This window comes from Salmo salar, chromosome ssa26 (assembly GCF_905237065.1).
Source record: "Salmo salar chromosome ssa26, Ssal_v3.1, whole genome shotgun sequence".
NCBI lineage: Eukaryota > Metazoa > Chordata > Actinopteri > Salmoniformes > Salmonidae > Salmo > Salmo salar.
In genome coordinates, this window is record NC_059467.1 from 2,388,427 (window position 1) to 2,409,783 (window position 21,357).

General features: G+C 42.3%; 1 protein-coding gene across 2 annotated transcripts in view; it reads left to right on the forward strand.

The window, feature by feature from the left end:
• si:dkey-220o5.5 (actin filament-associated protein 1-like 2) overlaps window positions 1–21,357 on the forward strand; it is a 99,287-nt gene that overhangs the window by 57,870 nt on the left and 20,060 nt on the right. For both annotated transcript variants that reach the window (XM_045708449.1, XM_014174854.2), the window contains 7 exons: window positions 1,436–1,519; window positions 1,656–1,738; window positions 18,206–18,302; window positions 18,728–18,939; window positions 20,050–20,226; window positions 20,758–20,850; window positions 20,990–21,080. In XM_045708449.1, coding sequence (XP_045564405.1) covers window positions 1,436–1,519; window positions 1,656–1,738; window positions 18,206–18,302; window positions 18,728–18,939; window positions 20,050–20,226; window positions 20,758–20,850; window positions 20,990–21,080 — 837 coding nt within the window. The remainder of the gene's footprint in view (window positions 1–1,435; window positions 1,520–1,655; window positions 1,739–18,205; window positions 18,303–18,727; window positions 18,940–20,049; window positions 20,227–20,757; window positions 20,851–20,989; window positions 21,081–21,357) is intronic.

The following is a 21,357-nucleotide window of genomic DNA, read 5'->3' on the forward strand; positions in this document are numbered from 1 at the left end:
GGCCAAAATTCACCCAACTTATTGTGGGAAGCTTGTGGAAGACTACCCAAAACGTTTGACCCAAGTTAAACAATTTAAAGGTAATGCTACCAAATACTAATTGAGTGTATGAAAAATTCTGACCCACTGGGAATGTGATGAAAGACATAAAAGCTGAAAAATATAATTCTCTGTACTATTATTCTGAAATTTCACCTTCATAAAATAAAGTGGTGATCCTAACTGACCTAAGACAGGGAATTTTTACTAGGATTAAATGTCACGAATTGTGAAAAACTGAGTTTAAATGTATTTGGCTAAGGTGTATGTAAACTTCCGACTTCAACTATATGTACCGCATCTTATACCATCTATTGCATCTTGACTATGACGCTCGGCCATCGCCCATCCATATATCTATATGTACATATTCTTATTCCATCCCTTTAGATTTGTGAGTATTAGGTAGTTGTTAGGGAAATTGTTAGATTAATTGTTAGATATTACTGCACTGTCAGAACTAGAAGCACAAGCATTTCGCTACACTCGCAATAACATCTGCTAACCATATGTACACTACTGTTCAAAAGTTTGGGGTCACTTAGAAATGTCCTTGTTTTTGAAAGAAAAGCAGATTTTGTTGTCCATTTAAGTAACATCAAATTGATCAGAAATACAGTGTAGACATTGTTAAATGACTATTGTAGCTGGAAACGGCAGATTTTCTTTTAATGGAATATCTACATAGGTGTACTGAGGCCCATTATCAGCAACCATCACTCCTGTGTTCCAATGGCACGTTGTATTAGCTAATCCAAGTTTATAATTTTAAAAGGCTAATTGATCATTAGAAATGTGTGTGTTAAATTACAGGCTCAAAATTGCCAGAAACAAAGAACTTTCTTCTGGAACTCGTCAGTCTATTCTTGTTCTGAGAAATGAAGGCTATTCCATGCGAGAAATTGCCAAGAAACTGAAGATCTTGTACAACGCTGTGTACTACTCCCTTCACAGAACAGCACACACTGGCACTAACCAGAATAGAAAGAGGAGTGGGAGGCCCCGGTGCATAACTGAGCAAGAGGACTAGTGCATTAGACTGTCTAGTTTGAGAAACAGACGCCTCACAAGTCCTCAACTGGCAGCTTCATTAAACTCTCAGACACCATTCAAAAAGTTTTAGAAACTTTAGAGTTTTCTATCCAAATCTATTAATTATATGCATATTCTCATTTCTGGGCAAGAGTAGTAACCAGTTTAAATCGGGTACGTTTTTTATCCGGCCGTGTAAATACTGCCCCCTAGCCCCAACAGGTTTTAACAAACTGTCAAATAGTCTTGAACAGCTGGAATTCTGGATACTGACATATTTTGGAAACATCTGACCAGAAGTAGGACATAGATCTGATGACCCAACCATTGAGATATTTTGTGTGTCTGTATTCCTGTGTTCCAGTTGAGGATGCTGAGTATATGATCATGAGCTGTCCATCAGGGTCCCCAAGCAATGATCTCAGGGAAACCCAGCTGTCAGGCACAGGTACATGAATGCATTTCTCTCGCCAGTATGTGCATTTGATTTTGTCACTGGTTTATTGAGGTGGAGGTGATACAGGTGCAATTTCCTGTGACATCTGACATTTAACCTGTGACCTGGCTGTGACCTTTACCCCCAGTTGGTCTGTTCCAGTCAGGACCAGACCCGGACTCAGCCGAGGAGACTTTGTCCTCTGCCTCTACCGAATGGCTACGGAAAGGGGTAATTGCTTATCATAACACCTGCCATGGCTGTTGCTAGCTCTAGTCCAGGGCGTTAGTGCACATTCCTCCACTAACTCCCTGTATTGAACTCCATGGACAAAGTTATTCTCCAATTTGTTTAGTGACTGGATTCAATACAAAAACGTGCACTAATGAGCTTGGCCAGAGCTACACAGTTGCCATGATATTTTGGGTATATGTGATACATTATAGTTGATGATGTGTATCTTTGATATTTTTTTCCATTGCATTTGAAATCAGTTGGACATTTGGCCATTTAAGATAGGGCTGCTCAACTGTGGTGGGACAGATATGTGAAAAGGGGTGTCTTGCTGTTGGAGTCCTGAGATGTTGTAATTAGCTGCCTCAGGTACAATTTAGTGTGCTTTTATCACACAAGAATGTGAGACGAACATTCACAGGACTCATTTGGCCTGCTTTATTAAATGTTTCAACTAAAAGGTAAACACATGCCTGTGCGACATTGTGAGAATAGGTTTGCTTTCTAAATTCAGAGAAGACTGTTATTGTGTCACAAAAAAATATCTGCAGCACTAGTTAACCGTTTTGATTATGTGATGCGGCAGACATTTTTGAATGTTGGGAGAAAATTCAGGTGGGATGAAGATACTCTGGGTCCTGTGCTCCTCTTCAGATGACTGGGAGAGAAAGTTGCAGCAGGGAGGTGAAGATCCAGTGACAGCATTTATTTGCAGGGCCTTTGCTAGAGCCTGTGAACATAATGACAAGGGAAAGTGCTAGGCCATGCAGCACTAGTAGCTGAGGGGCAAGAGGGGGAGGAAGGGGTGGCAGTCTGTGATGTGGGCTGCTAATGAGAGAGTCCCTGGCCCTGCTGAGGTTTGGTGAGGTCCAGGCACGTCTCGTCGAGGGTTGAGGAGTACAAAAGGTCAGAGGGCACGCTACTGCCTCGAACGGGGGCTTTTTCAAGTTGGCAGGGGGAGCGACCCAAAATAGACAACAAAAAGGGTGTAGCCTACTCCAGAGATAATCAGCTCAGCCACTGTAAACTGAGCCTCCCTTCTCCTCTGCTGTATGGAACTCTGTTCCTACGGCCTCCTCCGGCCTATTGACAGGGTCACAGAGAATCCCAGCATGGGGATTCATAATCAGGGTTTATGCTGAGGATCAAAGTGGGAATGAACGGTTGAGGGAACCAGGGGTAGTATCAGCGAAAGAGGAAATGCTCTGTTTATGCGAGAGGCCATCTCCTCTTCATCAATGATGCCATTGGTGGAGATGGAGCCAGAGTAGAGGAAGTGGATGTTCATGTCGCAATTACATTTGTCTACATGATGGAGTGATAGAATACCCACACAGAAGAGGAGAGGAGGAAGTCTGACGGTTCGAGTCAGAACCCCCCGGAGACCATGAGCTCAGAGGTAGCCTTCCGTTCTGTGGACGCACGCACGCACGCACGCACGCACGCACACACACACACACACACACACACACACACACTAAAATGACCAGGCTACATAAACAAACACAGACACACTCATGCACACATGCACGCACACAGGCAGGAAGTAGGGCCAGAAGCCAAGAGAAGGAGCACTTTTGAAGAACCCATAGGAGGCTGCTGTGTTTACCATCAAACTCTGCCCATAATTCTCTCGCAAATCCACTTAAGACTCTCTTTCACTTCCATAGAGAAATATTAGCTAGCATTTATAAGGCCAGCAAACAAGTTCCTCAAACACTATAGGAACGTATTTGCAAAATAATATATGGGGGATTAGAAGTGATGCAGACAATTACATTGATGGAAGCTACAATCTACCTGCAATATTAAAGCTGATCTACCCCATAAAAAAAAGAATAGGAATATAATATAGGAACATATTTCCTCCAACGTTATAATGAAAAGGTGAGGGCATCCCGAGTGGCGCAGTGGTCTAAGGCACAGCATCGCAGTGCTAGCTATGCCACTACAGATTCTGGGTTCGAGTCCAGGCTTTGTCGCAGCCGGCCGCAACCGGGAGACCCGATGGGCAGTGCACAATTGGCCCAGCATCGTCCGGGATAGGGGAGGGTTTGGCCGGCAGGGATACCCTTGTCCCATCGTGCACTAGTGACTCCTGTGGCGAGCCAGGTGCAGTGCACGCTGACACAGTCACCAGGTGTACGGTGTTTCCTCCGACCCATTGGTGCGGCTGGCTTCCGTGTTAAGTGGGCATTGTGTCAAGAAGCAGTGCGGCTTGGTTGGGTTGTTTCGGGGGACGCACGGCTCTCGACCTTCGCCTCTCCCGAGTCCGTACAGGAGTTGCAGCGATGAGACAAGACTGTAACTACCAAATTGGATACAACGAAATTGCGGAGAAAAAGGGGTAAAAAAATACAATTTAAAATAAATGTGCTATTATTTAAAAAAATTACTTTAAAAAAGGAAAGGGGATCACGTGACCCTTGAACGAGATGGCCGCATGAACTAAGAGCTCCACACAAGTAGTTTCCAATTCTTAATCTTACCTCCACTTCAAGTTAAAACTCCTTTAGCTTTAGTCAAAAAGTCATGGCGGCTACAAAAAGCGACATTAAAGGTGACATTTTTACCTGGACTCAAGCATTAGCGGTGGAAAAAGCCTCCAAGAAACAGCTAGCTTCAGAAAAAGCTAGCGCCATTAGCCAGGAGCAATGGTGCTAGGCCCAACAAATGCCAACCTCGCACTCTGTCGAAGACATCCTTTCTGAACTGAGATCCCAACGTACAGAACTCAACATCAAATTAGATGGCATTAACTCTCAGCTCAGTGTGATAGGGGGCAAGGTGACAACCCTGAAATGCTTTGCCTGACATCAACAACAAGATAACCATCAACGCGGGGCGCCTGGATGAGACAGGGGGGCGAATCCTATCCATGGAAAACTCACTGACAGACACCATGGAAACAATAGCATATGCTAAAAATAAACTAGAGCATCTGGAAGAGAAAACAGAGGACCTGGAAAACAGGGGGCAAAGGAATAATTGTGTTCTATTAAATCTGGGCGAAAAAGAAGAGGGAAACATGCCACTGACCCACTACCTCAAATCAAATCAAATGTATTTATATAGCCCTTCTTACATCAGCTGATATCTCAAAGTGCTGTACAGAAACCCAGCCTAAAACCCCAAACAGCAAGCAATGCAGGTGTAGAAGCACGTGGCTAGGAAAAACTCCCTAGAAAGGCCAAAACCTAGGAAGAAACCAAGAGAGGAACCAGGCTATGACGGGTGGCCAGTCCTCTTCTGGCTGTGCCGGGTGGAGATTATAACATTATACCTGCAAGACAAACTTCCCGAGTGGCTCCACCTGTCCACTGACAGGCCGATAGAACTCGAGAGAGCTCCCCGAGCACTGAGGCCCCCACCAGCAGCCAGACAACCACCGCACCCAATCACCATACGTTTCCTGAGATTCACCGACAAGGAATGAGTCCTACAGGCGGCAAAAATCAACACCATTACAGTGGGAAATGCCAAACTCACTTTACAGCAGGACCTGTCAGCTGGAATACGTCAAAAGCGCAGAGAGTTTGACGAGGTGGAGAAATACTCCATTGACCGAAGCATCTTTAAGGGATTCAAATACCCAAACGAGCTCAGGATTCTTCACCAAGGAACCTTGCAACACTTCAAAACTCCTGAAGAGGCAAAACGTTTTTTGAAGGACAATCCTGGTTACTGAGAAATGGACTAATGACTAAAAGCAATTACTGTTATTACTAAAGAAGGTAAGACAACAAATAGCCGCCATCCAAAGACCCACCCGCCCCTCTAAATGCCATTATAGCCGTCTAATTTATATTTATTTTCTTTTAGCTGAGAGGGATAGGCTCTATAGCCTAACCTAGGTCTACTAACGTTTCAGCCTACTTTTATTTCCCTTTTTTTTATTATTATCATTATTTGTAGTTATCATTTTCACATAGGCCTCCACCATTCATAGGCTGTCGATTACGACACATTTACAGACCTAATGAGAAGCTCAATGTGTCAATTTTATGCCTATGGCCTTATCCTGCTGATATTACATTTTAATAAAAACGAACAACTTATCCTATAGATCCCTCTTAAGGATTTGCCCTAACATTTTTATTTTATTTGGTCCAAATGACAAATTAGCCCTATGCCCTTTGGGGGAGGTATATGTAGGCTGGGCTATTGATTTTATTTTCTTCCTCTTTTTTAATGTGGTCTGGATGGGGGCTACGTTGTCACTTACTCAATGCAGGGTGGAGAGGATGAGGCATTTCTTTGGTGGGGAGGGGGAGACGTTGTGCGTTGCTTACTGTTCCCATTTTTTTTTCAGAACACAGAATTGAGACTGAGCGTGGGGGTAATAGATCCAACGGGATGTGTCGAGTTGTTTGGGAACTCGGCTGGGGTGTTCAGAGATTGTTCTTTTATGTACACCATTTATTTTTATTTTATGTGATCGCAGCTGTAACTATTATCCACCTTTACCCAGAGATGACTTGCACTAGAGTCCGATTACTGTTCGATGACGATGACTAGTACCTTAAATCTACTGACATGGAACTGCCATGGTCTAGGTCATGCAATACAATGGAAAAAGATACTATGTGCTCTAAAAAAGGAAAAAGCAGACATTGTGCTATTACAAGAGACACACCTCTGTGATGCCGAACATGCCAAACTCCGCAGAGCTTGGGTGGGACAGGTGTATTTCTCATCTTTCAAATCAAACAGTAGAGGTACAGCCATAATTATCCATAAGAATGTTCCATTCATAATTGACAAAATCATATCTGATCCGGAGGGGAGATTTATTTTGATAACTGGGTCACTGTATGGGTCACTGTATGGGCAACCAATTACTATCTTAAACATATATACCACTAACACAGATACTACTGCTTTCATGTCAAAAATGATATCCCTGTTCAATGAGCATTGTGTTTCCTTTGGAGTGCTGGCTGGAGATTTTATTTGTAGCCTCAACCCAACCCTGGACAAATAATCTCAAGTCCCCTCCACAAATCATAGATCTGCAAAGATGTTGAACTCTCTTACTAAAGAGATGGGACTGATAGATATCTGGATAGAGACTAATAGCTCATCTATGGAATATACATACTACTCTAATGTCCATAACACCTACTCCCGTATAGATTACATTTTTATCCCAAAGATTTTCATAAATTCAGCCATGTGTACAATCGGACCCATAGCACTTTGAGATCACGCCTTTGTCCACCTCCGCTTTGACCTCTGCAAAAACATTCCAGAGGTCAAAGAGCTGGAAATTCAACACCTCCATGTTATCAAACGAAGCATTCCATACATTGGTAACTACATGGATAGACAACTACACACAAGACAACAAAGACTCTCCTGTTTCTCCGGCCACAATGTGGGATGCTGCCAAAGCCATACTAAGGGGTCATGTAATTGCATATGCTTCCTCTAAGAAAAAAGCAATGAAACCACACAGGCTAGATCTTGAGAGGGAGCTGGAACGCTGTAAAAGAAAGTACATAAACAATCCCCAGACAGCACCTCCTGGTATCAACTTAAAGCAGCCAAAGCCAAACTGAACTTGGACTATACTCGGGAGATAAAAAAAAGTTTTCTTTACTAAACAGAAAGACCATGAGTTTAGCAATATGCCGTGTAGATTTCTTGCTTACCAATTAAAAAAAGATCAGTCTGTCACGCCCTGACCTTTGAGATCCTTATTTTTCTCTATGTTTGGTTAGGTCAGGGTGGGAAAGTCTATGTTTTCTATTTCTTTGGTTTTGGCAGAGTGTGGTTCCCAATCAGAGGCAACTGTCTATCGTTGTCTCTGATTGGGGATCATATATAAGTTGTCATTTTCCTTTTGAGTTTTGTGGGATCTTATTTTCTGTTTAGTGTCTGTGTCTGACAGAGCTGTTCGCTTTTGTTTTGTTGCTGTAGTTATTTTGTTTTAGTGTTTCTTGAATAAACGAATCATGAACACTTACCACGCTGCGCTTTGGTCTACTCTTCCTACCACCAACGAGAGCCGTAACACAGTCAGAGCATACAATCATGGCTATCCGAACAGCAGGTCACATATGACCCAAAAAAGATAAATGTAACTTTTTATGATTTTTACTGCAAACTATATACTTCTGAGAGAAAACATACGGAGGCAGAACTCCATTCTTTCCTAGAGGGAATCTCGCAACCTAATCTATCAGAGACCGACCAAGAAGATCTCATCTCCCCCTTCACTCCTGAGGAGGTCCTGGAGGCAATTACCTCCATGCCACCTAATAAGTCCTCTGGCCCAGTTGGATTCCCCAGAGTTCTACAAAGCTTTTTAGCCCCAGTTTAGCCCTATTTTCATGCCAATGCTGGATGATTTTTGCAAAAACGGAGCTCTCCCAGACTCTATGCACACAGCTCGCATTGCAGTGTTGCTCAAAAAAGACAAGGACCCTCTATCCTGCTCGTCCTTCCGGCCCATAAGCTTGTTGGAATTCGACTACAAAATATTTACCAAATTGCTCGCCAAAAGACTAAACATTCTTCTTCCCAAAATAATAAAAGCGGACCAAACTGGATTTATTAGAGACAGGTACTCTTCTGATAACATTCGCTGTCTTTTTGATATTTTTTATCAAGTAAATGCACAGAAGACCCCTGTCCTGCTGGCTTCACTGGATGCTGAGAAGGTGTTTGACAGGATGGAGTGGAGCTTTCTGTTCTCAGTCTTAGAAAAGTTCAATATGGGCCCAAACTTTATTAAATGGATTAAGTCCCTATACTCTCATCCAAATGCCATGGTGACTACTAACGGACTGAACTCTGACAGATTCCCTTTGGGACGGGGCACAAGACAAGGGTGCTCGCTGTCCCCCCTGCTCTACTTGTTGGGGGTGGAGCCTCTGGCAGAATTGATAAGGAGCAATCCAAGTATTTTGGGTGTTTCTGCAGATTTCGCTCTATGCGGATGATGTCTTGCTCTACGTATCCAACCCTGAGAAATCCCTCCCATTTTAGACACAATTGCTCAGTATGCCAAGTTTTCAGGATATAAGATACATTTTAACAAATCCACTGTTTGCCCTCTTAATCTTACACTCACCAGCTCTATGAAGACACTCTGTCCATTCCAATGGAAGACACAGGGGTTTCAATACCTTGGGATATTCGTAACACCAGATCTGAATAGCCTTTTCAAGGAAAATTATCTTCCACTCCTGGATTGAATCAAGAACGATCTCCAAACCTGGATCTCCCTCCCAATTAGCTTAGTCGGAAGAATTAATGTCATCCGTACGAACATCCTCCCTCGATTGAACTATTTATTTCAGATGCTCCCATGCTATCTCCCGGTTTCCTTTTTCAAAACAACTAACTAAATCATCTGCCAAATTTATATGGGGCAATAAAAAACCTAGGATCAAGTTCTCCCCTCTATCGGAACCTGAATCTAAGGGTGGTCTTGCCCTTCCATCCCTTCAATTGTACTATTGGTCTGGCCAAATCCGCAACATGCTAACATGGATCACAAAAAGACAAGACTCAACGTGGATTCAAATAGAAGCCCAATCCCGTGGTTCATTGCCCCTAAGCTCAATTATATTCATTAATAACTTTAGTGAAGTGGGCAACATAGCCAAAACCTTTGTGATTTACAGCACCCTACTAGCGTGGAGGGACTGTAAGAAATACCTGGGCATTTCCTCCCAAATATGTTCTCACTCGCCTATAGTATGCAACCCAGACTTGCCAAAAGCCCTGAGTGATGCCAACTTTAATCTTTGGCATACTCTAGGAATCAGGACATTTTCAGACCTATTTCATCAGAAAACCACTACACTGAAATCCTTTCAAGAGCTCTGCAGTGAATTCAATGTGCCAAGATCCATTTAAAAAATATATATCTTCAAATTAGACATTTCATTTCCTCATTTACTTCCAAGAGGAGGTTTAGAGCTCAGCTGAATGAAGTGGAACCCCTTTTTGCTACAGCACAATCCATTAAAGGCAAAATCTCCTATATCTATAGACTCCTTTCTGAGAAAGGGGGCTCCTCCTTTACTCCTTTGAAAATAATCTGGGAAAAGGACCTTGGTCTGAGTTATGGGCGGAGGTTTGCGACAGGGTATACTGCTCCTCTACTAATGAAAGAATGTAATTACACATTTTTGTACAAATTTTATTACACCCCAATGAGACTCCATAGAATGAAAACAGACATTTCTCCTAACTGTAAAAGATGTACCTCTGAAATTGGAACCTATATGCATGTATTTTGGAGCTGTAGAGAGATTGCCAAAATCTGTCAATCTATACATACTGCTGCACAGAAAATACTAGATGTACAGTTTCATATGACCCCATGTATCTATGTTCGTAATCCCCAGCAGGACTTTGTTCTTGATCCTGACAGAGAAAATGTGTTTATGATTATCACATACATTGCTAAGAAATATATTCTTCTATTGTGGGCTAATACTTCTCCTACATTTCAAATGTGGATTGACCAGATTGTTGACTTTCTTCCTCTTGAAAAGCTCACTTATGACCTCTGCAAGAGACAGCCCAAGTTTGATAGAGTCTGGTCTCCACTACTCAACTATATTTCAAATTGGACAGAGTGAATGAGGTGATTAGGGAAATGAGCAGATACATGTTGTGTAAGGTGCTGTAAAAACTAATTATTTGCTCGTCGTCTCAAGCTAAGGCTGGAAAAAGCTAATAAGAACCTTGATAGTGCTGCTGTCAAGGTTGGCTCAAGGAAGCAGGAGAGGCAGAGTCAAGCGCAGGAGACAGAAAATCCGTGAATACACTTTTAATGAGCATCCACAACGTACGAGCACGGTAGGGCAGGGCGCATAAAAACAAATGCTCCAAAAACCCCAGCTCAAACACTAAGCAGGGACGCAGCCCACAATAACCTCTGCGGCAAAAAAAACACAGGCAGAGGGAAACACTCGTTCCTCAAAAGACATAAGTCCTGACACAGAACAATCACGCACAAAACACAAACCTACCTAGCTAGACTAAATACCCCCCCACTAACAACTAATACAAAACAGGTGCGTGCCTAACCTAGACCTAACCAACAGAAAGTGAAACAGGATCGGTGGCAGCTAGTAGGCCGGCGACGACGACCGCCGAGCGCCGCCCGGGCGAGGAGGGGCGCCACCTTCCGTCGGTGTCGTGACAGCTGCAGCAAGTTTTATTTTTTTTGTTTTTTTTATAATAATTTTTTATGGTGTTTTTTAAATGATTATTATTATAATTTTTATTTTTTTTAAGTCTGTCACATCAGTGAATTTGGAATGGGTTTTGTTGGTTGATTGAAAAACAAGAAAACATAATAAAACTTTAAATTGAGAAAATAAAAAGTACACAAGTGTTCTGGAGACTTGTGGGCGGAGTGCTGATGATGTCACCCACCATGTGCTTTCAGCAGCCTGATTGTGTCTGAGAGAAAATCCACACACAATGTGTCCCTGACCACCTCTTATGGTCTGAACACAATCAGACCACAAATCAAATCAAATCAAATTTTATTTGTCACATTCACCTCAGTAATGCTTACTTACAAGCCCTTAACCAACCATGCAGTTTAAAGAAAAATATGTGTTAAGTAAAAAAATAAGAAATAAAAGTAATAAATAATTAAAGAGCAGCAGCAAAATAACAATAGCGAGGCTATATACAGGGTGAACCGGTACAGAGTCAATGTGCGGATGCACCGGTAGGTCGAGTTAAAGTGACTATGCATAGATAATAAACAGAATAGCAGCAGTGTAAAAGAGGAGGGGGGCAATGCAAATAGTCTGGGTAGCCATTTGATTAGATGTTCAGGTGTTCAGGAGTCTTATGGCTTGAGAGTAGAAGCTGTTTAGAAGCCTTTTGGACCTAGACTTGGCGCTCTGGTATAGCATGCCATGCGGTAGGAGATAGAACAGTCTATGACTAGGGTGGCTGGAGTCTTTGACAATTTTTAGAGCCTTCCTCTGACACCGCCTGGTATAGAGATCCTGGATGGCAGGAAGCTTGGCCCCAGTGATATACTGGACGCACTATCCTCTGTAGTGCCTTGTGATCGGAGGCCGAGCAGTTGCCATACCAAGCAGTAATGCAACCAGTCAGGATGCTCTCGATGGTGCAGCTGTAAAACTTTTTGAGGATCTGAGGACCAATGCCAAATCTTTTCAGTCTCCTGAGGGGGAATAGGTTTTGTCGTGGCCTTTTCACGACTGTCTTGGTGTGCTTGGAACATGATAGCTTGTTGGTGATGTGGACACCAAGAAACTTGAAGCTCTCAACCTGCTCCACTACAGCCCCGTAGATGAGAATGAGCCTTGCTCGGTCCTCCTTTTTCTGTAGTCCACAATCATCTCCTTTGTCTTGATCTCGTTGAGGGAGACGTTGTTGTCCTGGCACCACACGGCCAGGTATCTGACCTCCCTATAGGCTGTCTCATCGTTGTCGGTGATCAGGCCTACCACTGTTGTGTCATCAGCAAACTTAATGATGGTGTTGGAGTTGTGCCTGGCCATCCAGTCATGAGTGAACAGGGAATACAGGAGGGGACTGAGCTCGCACCCCTGAGGGGCCCCCATGTTGAGAATCTGCATGGCGGATGTGTTGTTACCTACCCTTACCACCTGGGGGCGGCCCGTCAGGAAGTCCAGGATCCAGTTGCAGAGGGAGGTGTTTAGTCACAGGGTCCTTAGCTTAGTGATGAGCTTTGAGGGCACTATGATGTTGAACACTGAGCTGTAGTCATTTAATAGCATTCTCACATAGGTGTTCCTTTTGTCCAGGTGTGAAAGGGAAGTGTGGGGAGCAATAGAGATTGCTTCATCTGTGGATCTGTTGGGGCGGTATGCAACTTGGAGTGGGTCTAGGGTTTCTGGGATAATGGTGTTGATGTGGGCCATGACCAGCCTTTCAAAGCACTTCATGGCTACAGACATGAGTACTACAGGTCGGTAGTCATTTAGGCAGGTTACCTTAGTGTTCTTGGGCACATGGACTATGGTGGTCTGCTTGAAACATGTTGTTATTACAGACTCAGACAGGGAGAGGTTGAAAATGTCAGTGCCAGTTGGGTAGTGCATGCTTGGAGTACACGTCCTGGTAATCTGTCTGGCCCTTCGGCCTTGTGAATGTTGACCTGTTTAAAGGTCTTACTCACATCGGCTATGGAGAGCGTGATCACACAGTCATCCAAAACAGCCGATGCTCTCATGCATGTTTCAGCGTTACTTGCCTCAAAGCGAGCATAGAAGTAATTTAGCTCGTCTGATAGGCTTGTGTCACTGGGCAGCTCGCGGCTGTGCATCCCTTTGTAGTCTGTAATGGTTTGCAAGCCCTGCCACATCTGACGAGCGTCTGAGCCGGTGTAGTACGATTCGATTTTGGTCCTGTATTGACGCTTTGCCTGTTTGATGGTTCATCGGAGGGCATAGCGGGATTTCTTATAAGCTTCTGGGTTAGAGTCCCGCTCCTTGAAAGTGGTAGCTCTACCCTTGAGCTCAGTGCGAATGTTTGTTGAAGCACCTTTGGCAGCGATTACAGCCTCGAGTCTTCTTCTTGGGTATGACGCTACAGGCTTGGCACACCTGTATTTGGGGAGTTTCTCCCATTCTTCTCTGGCGGTCTTCTCAAGCTCTGTCAGGTTGGATGGGGAACGTCGCTGCACAGCTATTTTCAGGTCTCTCCAGAGATGTTTGATCGGGTTAAAGTCCGGGCTCTGGCTGGGACACTCAAGGATATTCAGAGACTTGTCCCAAAGCCACTCCTGCATTGTCTTGGCTGTGTGCTTAGGGTTGTTCCCTGTTGGAAGGTGAAACTTTGCCCCAGTCTGAGGTCCTGAGCATTCAAGGGGAGCAGGTTTTCATCAAGGGTCTCTGTACTTTGCTCCGTTCATCTTTACCCCAATCCTGAAGAGTCTCCCAGTCCCTGCCGCTGAAAAGTCTCATAGTAAAGGGTCTGAATAATTATGTAAATAAGGTATTTCTGTTTCTCATTTGCAAAAAAATCTAAAAACCTGTTTTCGCTTTGTCATTATGGGGTATTGTGTGTAAATTAATGAGGACATGTTTTTATTTAAATCCATTTTAGAACAAGGATGTGACATAAGAAAATGTGAAAAAAGTCAAGGGGTCTGAATACTTTCCGAATGCACTGTAATGCCCATAAAGAATGTGTTCAATGTAGGCTATGAAACATTTTGCTTTACAATGCTTTTTGTTATTGTTCTGATCTATTCATAGAGGCTATTGTCTCACTCATTATATATTTATCAATTGATAATAACATGTCAGGATTCTAGAATTGATTGACAAATTTACCTCAGACAAATGGCGAGATGTTCAGCTCACCATTGTCGTGTCTGCTCTTGCAAATGTCGTGTCTGTGCCTGCATTGCGAGGTCCCATCCTGGACAGCAGGTCATCAAACTGGGCTTTATCAAGCCTGAAATAGCCCTGGAACAACACATCGTCAAACCGCAGCTGCTGCACCAGATGAGGGTTTTCTCCATACCGGCTACAGGATATCAGGATGGGTTGAACCCACATGGAGCGCCATCGCTGTAGGTTCCACAATTGATAAATCGCCACAATAGCCAGGAGTTTCCTCAGTTTCCGAATCTTGATGGGAATGGAGATATGTGAATGAAATCAATATTTATAGGCAAATATTTTCCCTCCAAGAATATAAATATCAGCAGGAACATTTCAGTGTCAAGGTGTCAATAATGTTGTATTTTAAAAAATGTGGCTATCACATGCAAATAAACAATTAAATACATTTTCTGATTTTAAACTTAAATTGTATTAATAATTTAAAAAGAGCTTCAATTAGCATTTACCTGTGAATAAATTAATGAAATGCAGATGGATTAAACTATACTGAACAAAAATATAAATGCAACATGCAACAATTTCAAATATTTTTCTGAGTTACAGTTCAAATACGGAAATCAGTCAATTGAAATGAAATTCACTCGGCCCCAATCTATGGATTTCACATAACTGTCAATGTTGCATTTATATTTTTGTTCAGTGTATTGACCCATTTTAATAACCAGATCTTCATACAAACTTGCTCTGATCAATTCTTGATGCACAACCGAATGTTCTGCTATATGCTGTCAGCATCCCACAAGTGAACCACCCTGGGGGGCCGAAGTGGCACGCGGCGAGTTACCACTGTATAGTCTACACGGGTTTTAAGGGGTTGAGTGGACCTAAACCATGCCAGGAAAATGCACCCCACACCATAACAGCTCAAACAACTCACGTGTTTCCTTTATTATGGCTATTACTTGTATGTATTCTATTAGTGTGCGAAGTAGGGCTGACCCCATTTAGTCGACTGGTCGATTGTTTGGTTGATAAGCTGTTGGCCCACCAAGATTTTTAGTCAAGCAGTGGCAAATATATATTTTAAAAAATATGGCACAAAAGACACCTGTCTGATTCACGCCTGTCTGAGTGGACTAATCCATTGCGGAGTCCGCGGGGATGGCATACCAGTATCACCAGTTGTACATTTATCGATAATTACCATCATTTCTCATCTACAATGTGGTTGGTTGCGGTAATTTTTTAATGCATTGAATTTATTATTATTACAGTTGTCATCATTGTCCTGTGAGGATCAGAATGGGTCAGATCAGCTTGGCAATGGATGACAGTAACCAGACCTTCTCTCACCCACAGAAGAGGGGAGGAGGTAACTGGGCCGGTTTTGACAGCTCGCACCCTGTCCTAAATTAAAGGAGAGAAGATCCAGAGAGGTCTTCTAACATAAGAACATGGGGAATGGTCAGAGATGATCTCTAGAAAACTAATGTCATATTGGTTTTTATTTTGTGATGTCATTAAAAAGGTTATAAAGGAAATACTGTAACTTGGAAAGTATATCCCCTTTATCTGTCAAGTTTCCATCCTTAACGTTGTATATGAAATATGACAAATGATGAAAGTATTTTTGTTACTTTACGAATATGATTTTAGGAGCCATAAGAGAATATGTCTTCTATAAACTGTGCACAGTAAGTTGCCAAGCCCCGAGTGAGTTCAACGAGCATGTCAGCCTGACGGAACCGTCCATTTCGAGAGAGTGCATAAAAAAATTGGTATTGAAATTAACATTTGACCAGAAAAGCATAGACTGGTCGCTACATGTTGGAACTTGGAACCTCTACACGAGGTGAAGAAAATGAACTCAACTCCCAGACTAGACCAGAACATTGCCACGCTGCAGCTGCACGTGTAAAGTGGTTCAAACTCTGACTATCAACACGAGGTGATGAGAGGAGAAAACTCCCCTCTCAGACAATCACTGGTACGGCTGATTAGCTGTCCTAAGTCAAATATTGAGAAAACTCTTCAAACTATCCTACTACTCTTCTCAAATTACCGTATTCTCCTAATCTCATCACCAATTGGAACCGTCAACACGGCTGGCTAACCACTTCCAAGGAGCATCTTCCAGAGTGAACAACAGTAAGATAAACAGCGAACAGCATTCACACGTAAATACATTCATGATTTCTTACTCAAACCGGGCAGCGGTCGTGTACAAAGTAGTTTCAAAATGTATCATCGATAAGTGTCTATTTTCCGATAAGTGTCCCCCCCTCTTAATTTTCTCTGTAACAAGCCGCCTTATGTTGTGTCAGTCCACTAGGGACCTTTTCTCATGTATTAAGTGTGTATGTTTATTCTGTGTTATTATTTAGTTATCTAGTAAATAAATAATGAAACCAATTTGTGTAGTACTGAATCATAGGTAAGGCTGGGGTTTTTGCAGATCCAAGAAGGTTATGACTGTTCAGAATGATAAGAGGTTATGAATTAATACATTGACTGTTTTATGGATATGATAGGTAACTTTTTAAACAACCGCCCTCGTGGTGCCCCAAATTCCTAATGAGTTCATTGTTACATGATTAATTTAATCGGGTAACAATTAAACATAGTTAGTTGATTTGATAAATAACAGTCATCAGACTAATGAAAGTAAAGTCATGACACAGTCTTAGCGTTGTCATTGTAGGACTGGACATGTTTGTAGAGCGCACAACCTATGATACACTTGTGAGGAAAAAGTTTTGGTTTATTTCATTCCATTTACGAGTTGTCAATTTATTCATTGTCTTTTGTTTGGCTGTCAATCTTGAGTAAGGACATGCTCCTGATTACACATAGAACTAGGTCTAGGCTACCTGGCCTGTGTGCAAATGTAGGCTTATAAAGTGCCCATTTGGGGATCTGATACTATTTCTGATTGTCTTAACTTAGCTTCTCAAAGTAATGTTTTCTTCGCCTCAAAAAGCAAGTAAACAAAGTCTGTTTTTAGATTCATTGAGAATGACAATAGTTCCTCAACGTAGCCTATTTGAGAAAAAAAATCCATCTCTCTCCCTTTCAATAACCACTCAGCATGAAAGGTGAAAAAATGTAATGCTCTGATCCATTGGAAATGTCATAAAAAAGGTCACCTGATTTATTTTTTATCCTTGCGTAAATAGCATACAGCTGTGTCTGTCTGTCCGGAGCTCACTGGCACAAGAACTAAAGGCCCAGAATAGTTTATACAATGTTGCAAGTTTGCTAGCAGGCCAGACCCAGTTGATACAATATTTCAAGTTTCTTGCAGACAGGCTATGCATAGCCAATGTAATTTATAAGATATTTATTTTTATCTGGATATTTTCTACCTGCTGGCTGCAATGTTTTTATTTTTTGGCTTTATGTAGACTATTTTTACATATTGGCAATGGCAAAATAAGTTACTTTTAGATTTGTATCATTTTCATTTAGATTGAATTTGTATTTAACCACATGATATTGATTTTGAGATATGAAGACTTTATTATAAATTAAATGAAACTGTTCCACAAAAAATGTGCATATGAAAATCATAACTGGCACGCAGATTAGTAGAAATGGTACCATAACTTGGCACTCCAAATGGAAAAGGTTGCAGACTGCTGGTGTAGCGTATTACCTGCAACTTCAGGAGCTTAATGGCAGAATCTGTGAAGGCTAGCAGCAGCAGGCAGCGGGAGGAGGGTCGGGAACAGATATTTTTCTTCTGGTTAGGATATATTAATCTCTGGCTCCCTCTTTATTCATTTGTGTGTCTTGATTTTGAAGTGCAGTGCTTAAAGCATCAGGCAAAGTAACCTACATATAGTTGATCTTATTCAAACATATATGGAAAAATACACATTTAAAAATGTAGACCAATCAACAGCCCTAGTGCGAAGGCTTTGAAGCATAGATAGATCTCGTCTGTGTCTCAAATGGCACCCTATTCCCTACATAGTGCAATACCATGGGCCCTGGTCCAAAGAAGTGCACTATATAGGGAATAGGGTGCCATTTGGGACTTAACCATTGATCAGGTCATGTCTCACTGCCCTACTACAGTCCTGTGAGTCATGAAGGCTCCCTGTCATTACCACTTGTTGTTTTCCTACCTCAGAGCCAGGAGCCGGCGGTACCCCCCCAACCTCCAGAAGGTTTAGATGAGGACTGCTATGAGGAGGCTGAGCCTTTTGTTCCAGACAATCCCTCCACAGGTATGCTCAACAAGTCATTAGATACAGCAGTCTCTCTCTCTCTCTCTCTCTCTCTCTCTCTCTCTCTCTCTCTCTCTCTCTCTCTCTCTCTCTCTCTCTCTCTCTCTCTGTCAAGAGCCATTGCCAGCAACTTGGGTTACTTTCACAATGGGATAGATGTAACCTTGTGCCGTTTCTACAGTCAAAGAATTACATTAGAAAGTTCCATTCATGTGTTATACATGTATTTGTGCTATTTTTCATCCTCAAACCTTCAAACTTCCAAAGTTGTGTACTGTGGATTTTAATCTACATAAAAACCCAGCGTATCTCTTTTTACCACATTCTGAAAAGTGGCGTCAAACAGGTTTGTCAAAAAAATAAATACTGAAATGCATCCTCTGTGTGTACATGTGTGCTCGCGTGAGCGTCTGTGTTTTCTCCAGACAAAGGTGACTCAGACAGCAGTCACTACGAGTCATACGGTGAGGAAGATGAGGAGTTTGTGAAGGACCGGGCCCACTACATCCAGTGGAGTGCCTCCCAGACCTGTCTGCGGCCCACTTCTGAGTCACGCATCTGTGGCTACCTGTGGAGGAAGAAATGGCTGGGCCAATGGACCAAACAACTCTTTCTCATCCGCAACAATCTGCTGTTGGTAAGCACATTCCTAAGGACAAAACACACTGTACGATCATCAGCTAGGTGTCGACAAACGTGTTTTGAACATGTTTCATCCATGTAGCTTACTATAGCCGTAAAAAAAAGGCATTAACCTTGAAATGTCTGTTATATAAAGGAAGGAAGGGTTTGTATAGCTCTGTTTTATGTAGTATTCACAGAATAAAAAACATTGACCCCTAGTGGTCTGAACATTGACTTTGATTTCAGGCCCTTCTTATGACCAATTGTATTTTCTGTAAACAGGTCTTGTAAATTCATGTATTCTTTCTACAGCTTATGTTCCCCCTGTTGATGATGCTTATTATGCATTATGATTGAACCGAAAGATTAACTGTAACAAAAACATTAAATGAAATTGGAAATATTTAAATATATAGGTGAAATTAAATGAAACAATGAATGTTGATGCATGTTGATGCTGAAGTTATGCTAATACTAATGATAACAATGGCATAATATATTCAGTATGCTGTGGGCTGTTGTCTTAACAGTTTCGCTCAATTTATTCTGATCAACCTAGCAATTACGACACATCCCTCACTATTGTCATTTGGTGCACTAATTGCAACATAACATAACTTGGTTCAAGCATTCATGACATTACCCTGAAAAAGGCACAGTGATGCTGTAACGTTGGTGTTTTTTTACCCAATAATTTATAGCTTACAGTTTATTCACCGTTAGTCAGCACCTCTACGCTAAATCATTTTCTCTGGATGTGCGCCAGCTCATGCTTTTTATTTACAGAATAGCCCATAAATTGTTCATCCTATTTGCCTGTTTCAAATTGCTTCTAGTTCTACAAGTGGAGGGGCAGGTAGCCTAGTGCTTAAGGGTGTTGGGTCAGTAACCAAAATGTTGCTGAGGTGAAAAACCTGTCGAAGTTCCCTTGAGCAAGGCACTTAACCCTAATTGTGCCTGTAAGTCACTCTGGATAAGAGTGGCTGCTAAATTAGTAAAATGTTAGACAAAGTGATACTGGCAAGAGCGTTGTGTGGGTTTTCCTTTTCTTTGAAGATATCATCGAATTACTCCCACACACCTGCAACAAGCTCAGATGTCCTTTTCGTATTTTGAATCACAGTGCTACAAATGTGCCAAGGACCTCTACCCGCTGCTGGAGCTCAACCTGCGGGGCTGCCAGGTGGTTTACAAGTCCAAGCACAACAAGAAGATGCAGCACGAGCTCAAGGTTGTGGCTGGTTCCGATACAGTGGTGATGGGCTTCCAGAGCTGCCAGCAGGCGGAAGAATGGAGGAAGGTTTGGAGGCGTTTGTCATTACAGCATAGTCCCACAGAGGACTGCGATAGACTAGCGTCCTGTCCATGGGGTGTACTTGTACATGAAATTGCCTCACACTATAGAAACAGGAGATAGGCTCCTGCCCTATGGGCCGTTCTGGCTCAGACATGGCAACTATAGTCTCACGGTTTGACACAGCAATTGACTGAAAGAGAGCAAAGGGAGGGGTAAGAGGAAATGCCTTTTTGGATGTGTAATGCCCATGATTGTCCAAACAGGCATGCCTAGCCTATCTGAGATAAATGGCGGTTGTTAACAGGTTATTATCAGGATAGGAGAAATGGACAGTAGGATTGGGAGATATGGGGTATGGCTGTAGGTGTTATGGGGCGGTTTCCCGGACACAGATTAAGCATAGTCCTAGACTAAAAAGAAAGATTAATCTTTTTAGCCCAGGACTAGACTTAATCTGTGTTTAGGAAACTGTACCAAAAAATGTTGTGTGTGATGTGTTTTCAATTCTTACTGGTTGTCCGACTGGTCCCCTAGGTCATTGAGGAGGTGAAGGGCTCCTCCTACTATGAGCCAGAGTCCCAAAGGTTCCCCTTGTTACTCAAGTGTGACAGACTGGACTCTTGCAGGGTAAGTCTTCTGCCACTATAAGAATTAAAGCTACGCCTGCCCCTAGTTAACATTAACATTCAATTAACTCAATTTGACTGAATAAGGTGGCTCAGATTTTCTCTCAATGATGCCCTTTCATGTGTTGTTTCCCTCGCAGTCAAGCACAGTCATTCACACTTCAGACTCGGATGAAGAGAAAATGTCGGCGCTGCCCTCTGCTCCCAGCAGTGTGGAAATGAAGGATAAAGGTAAGCCTATTCCCTCGTTTGTCAACATTAACAAATGCTGCTCTGTTTCAAAGACTATCAATAGCTCCATCTTAAGTTGCTTCGTAGGGACTGAACGAGTCACTGAGGACTCCGTGAAGCAGTGAAGTGCGTTCAGTAATAAATGTGAAAATGAATGAAAAAAGAACTGTAATGAAAAGTAAGTAAATATACATTTTATCAATAATAATTGTATGTTTTTTCTGCATGATAATATCGATTTCTGAACTATACTGAACACAATTATAAACGTATCATA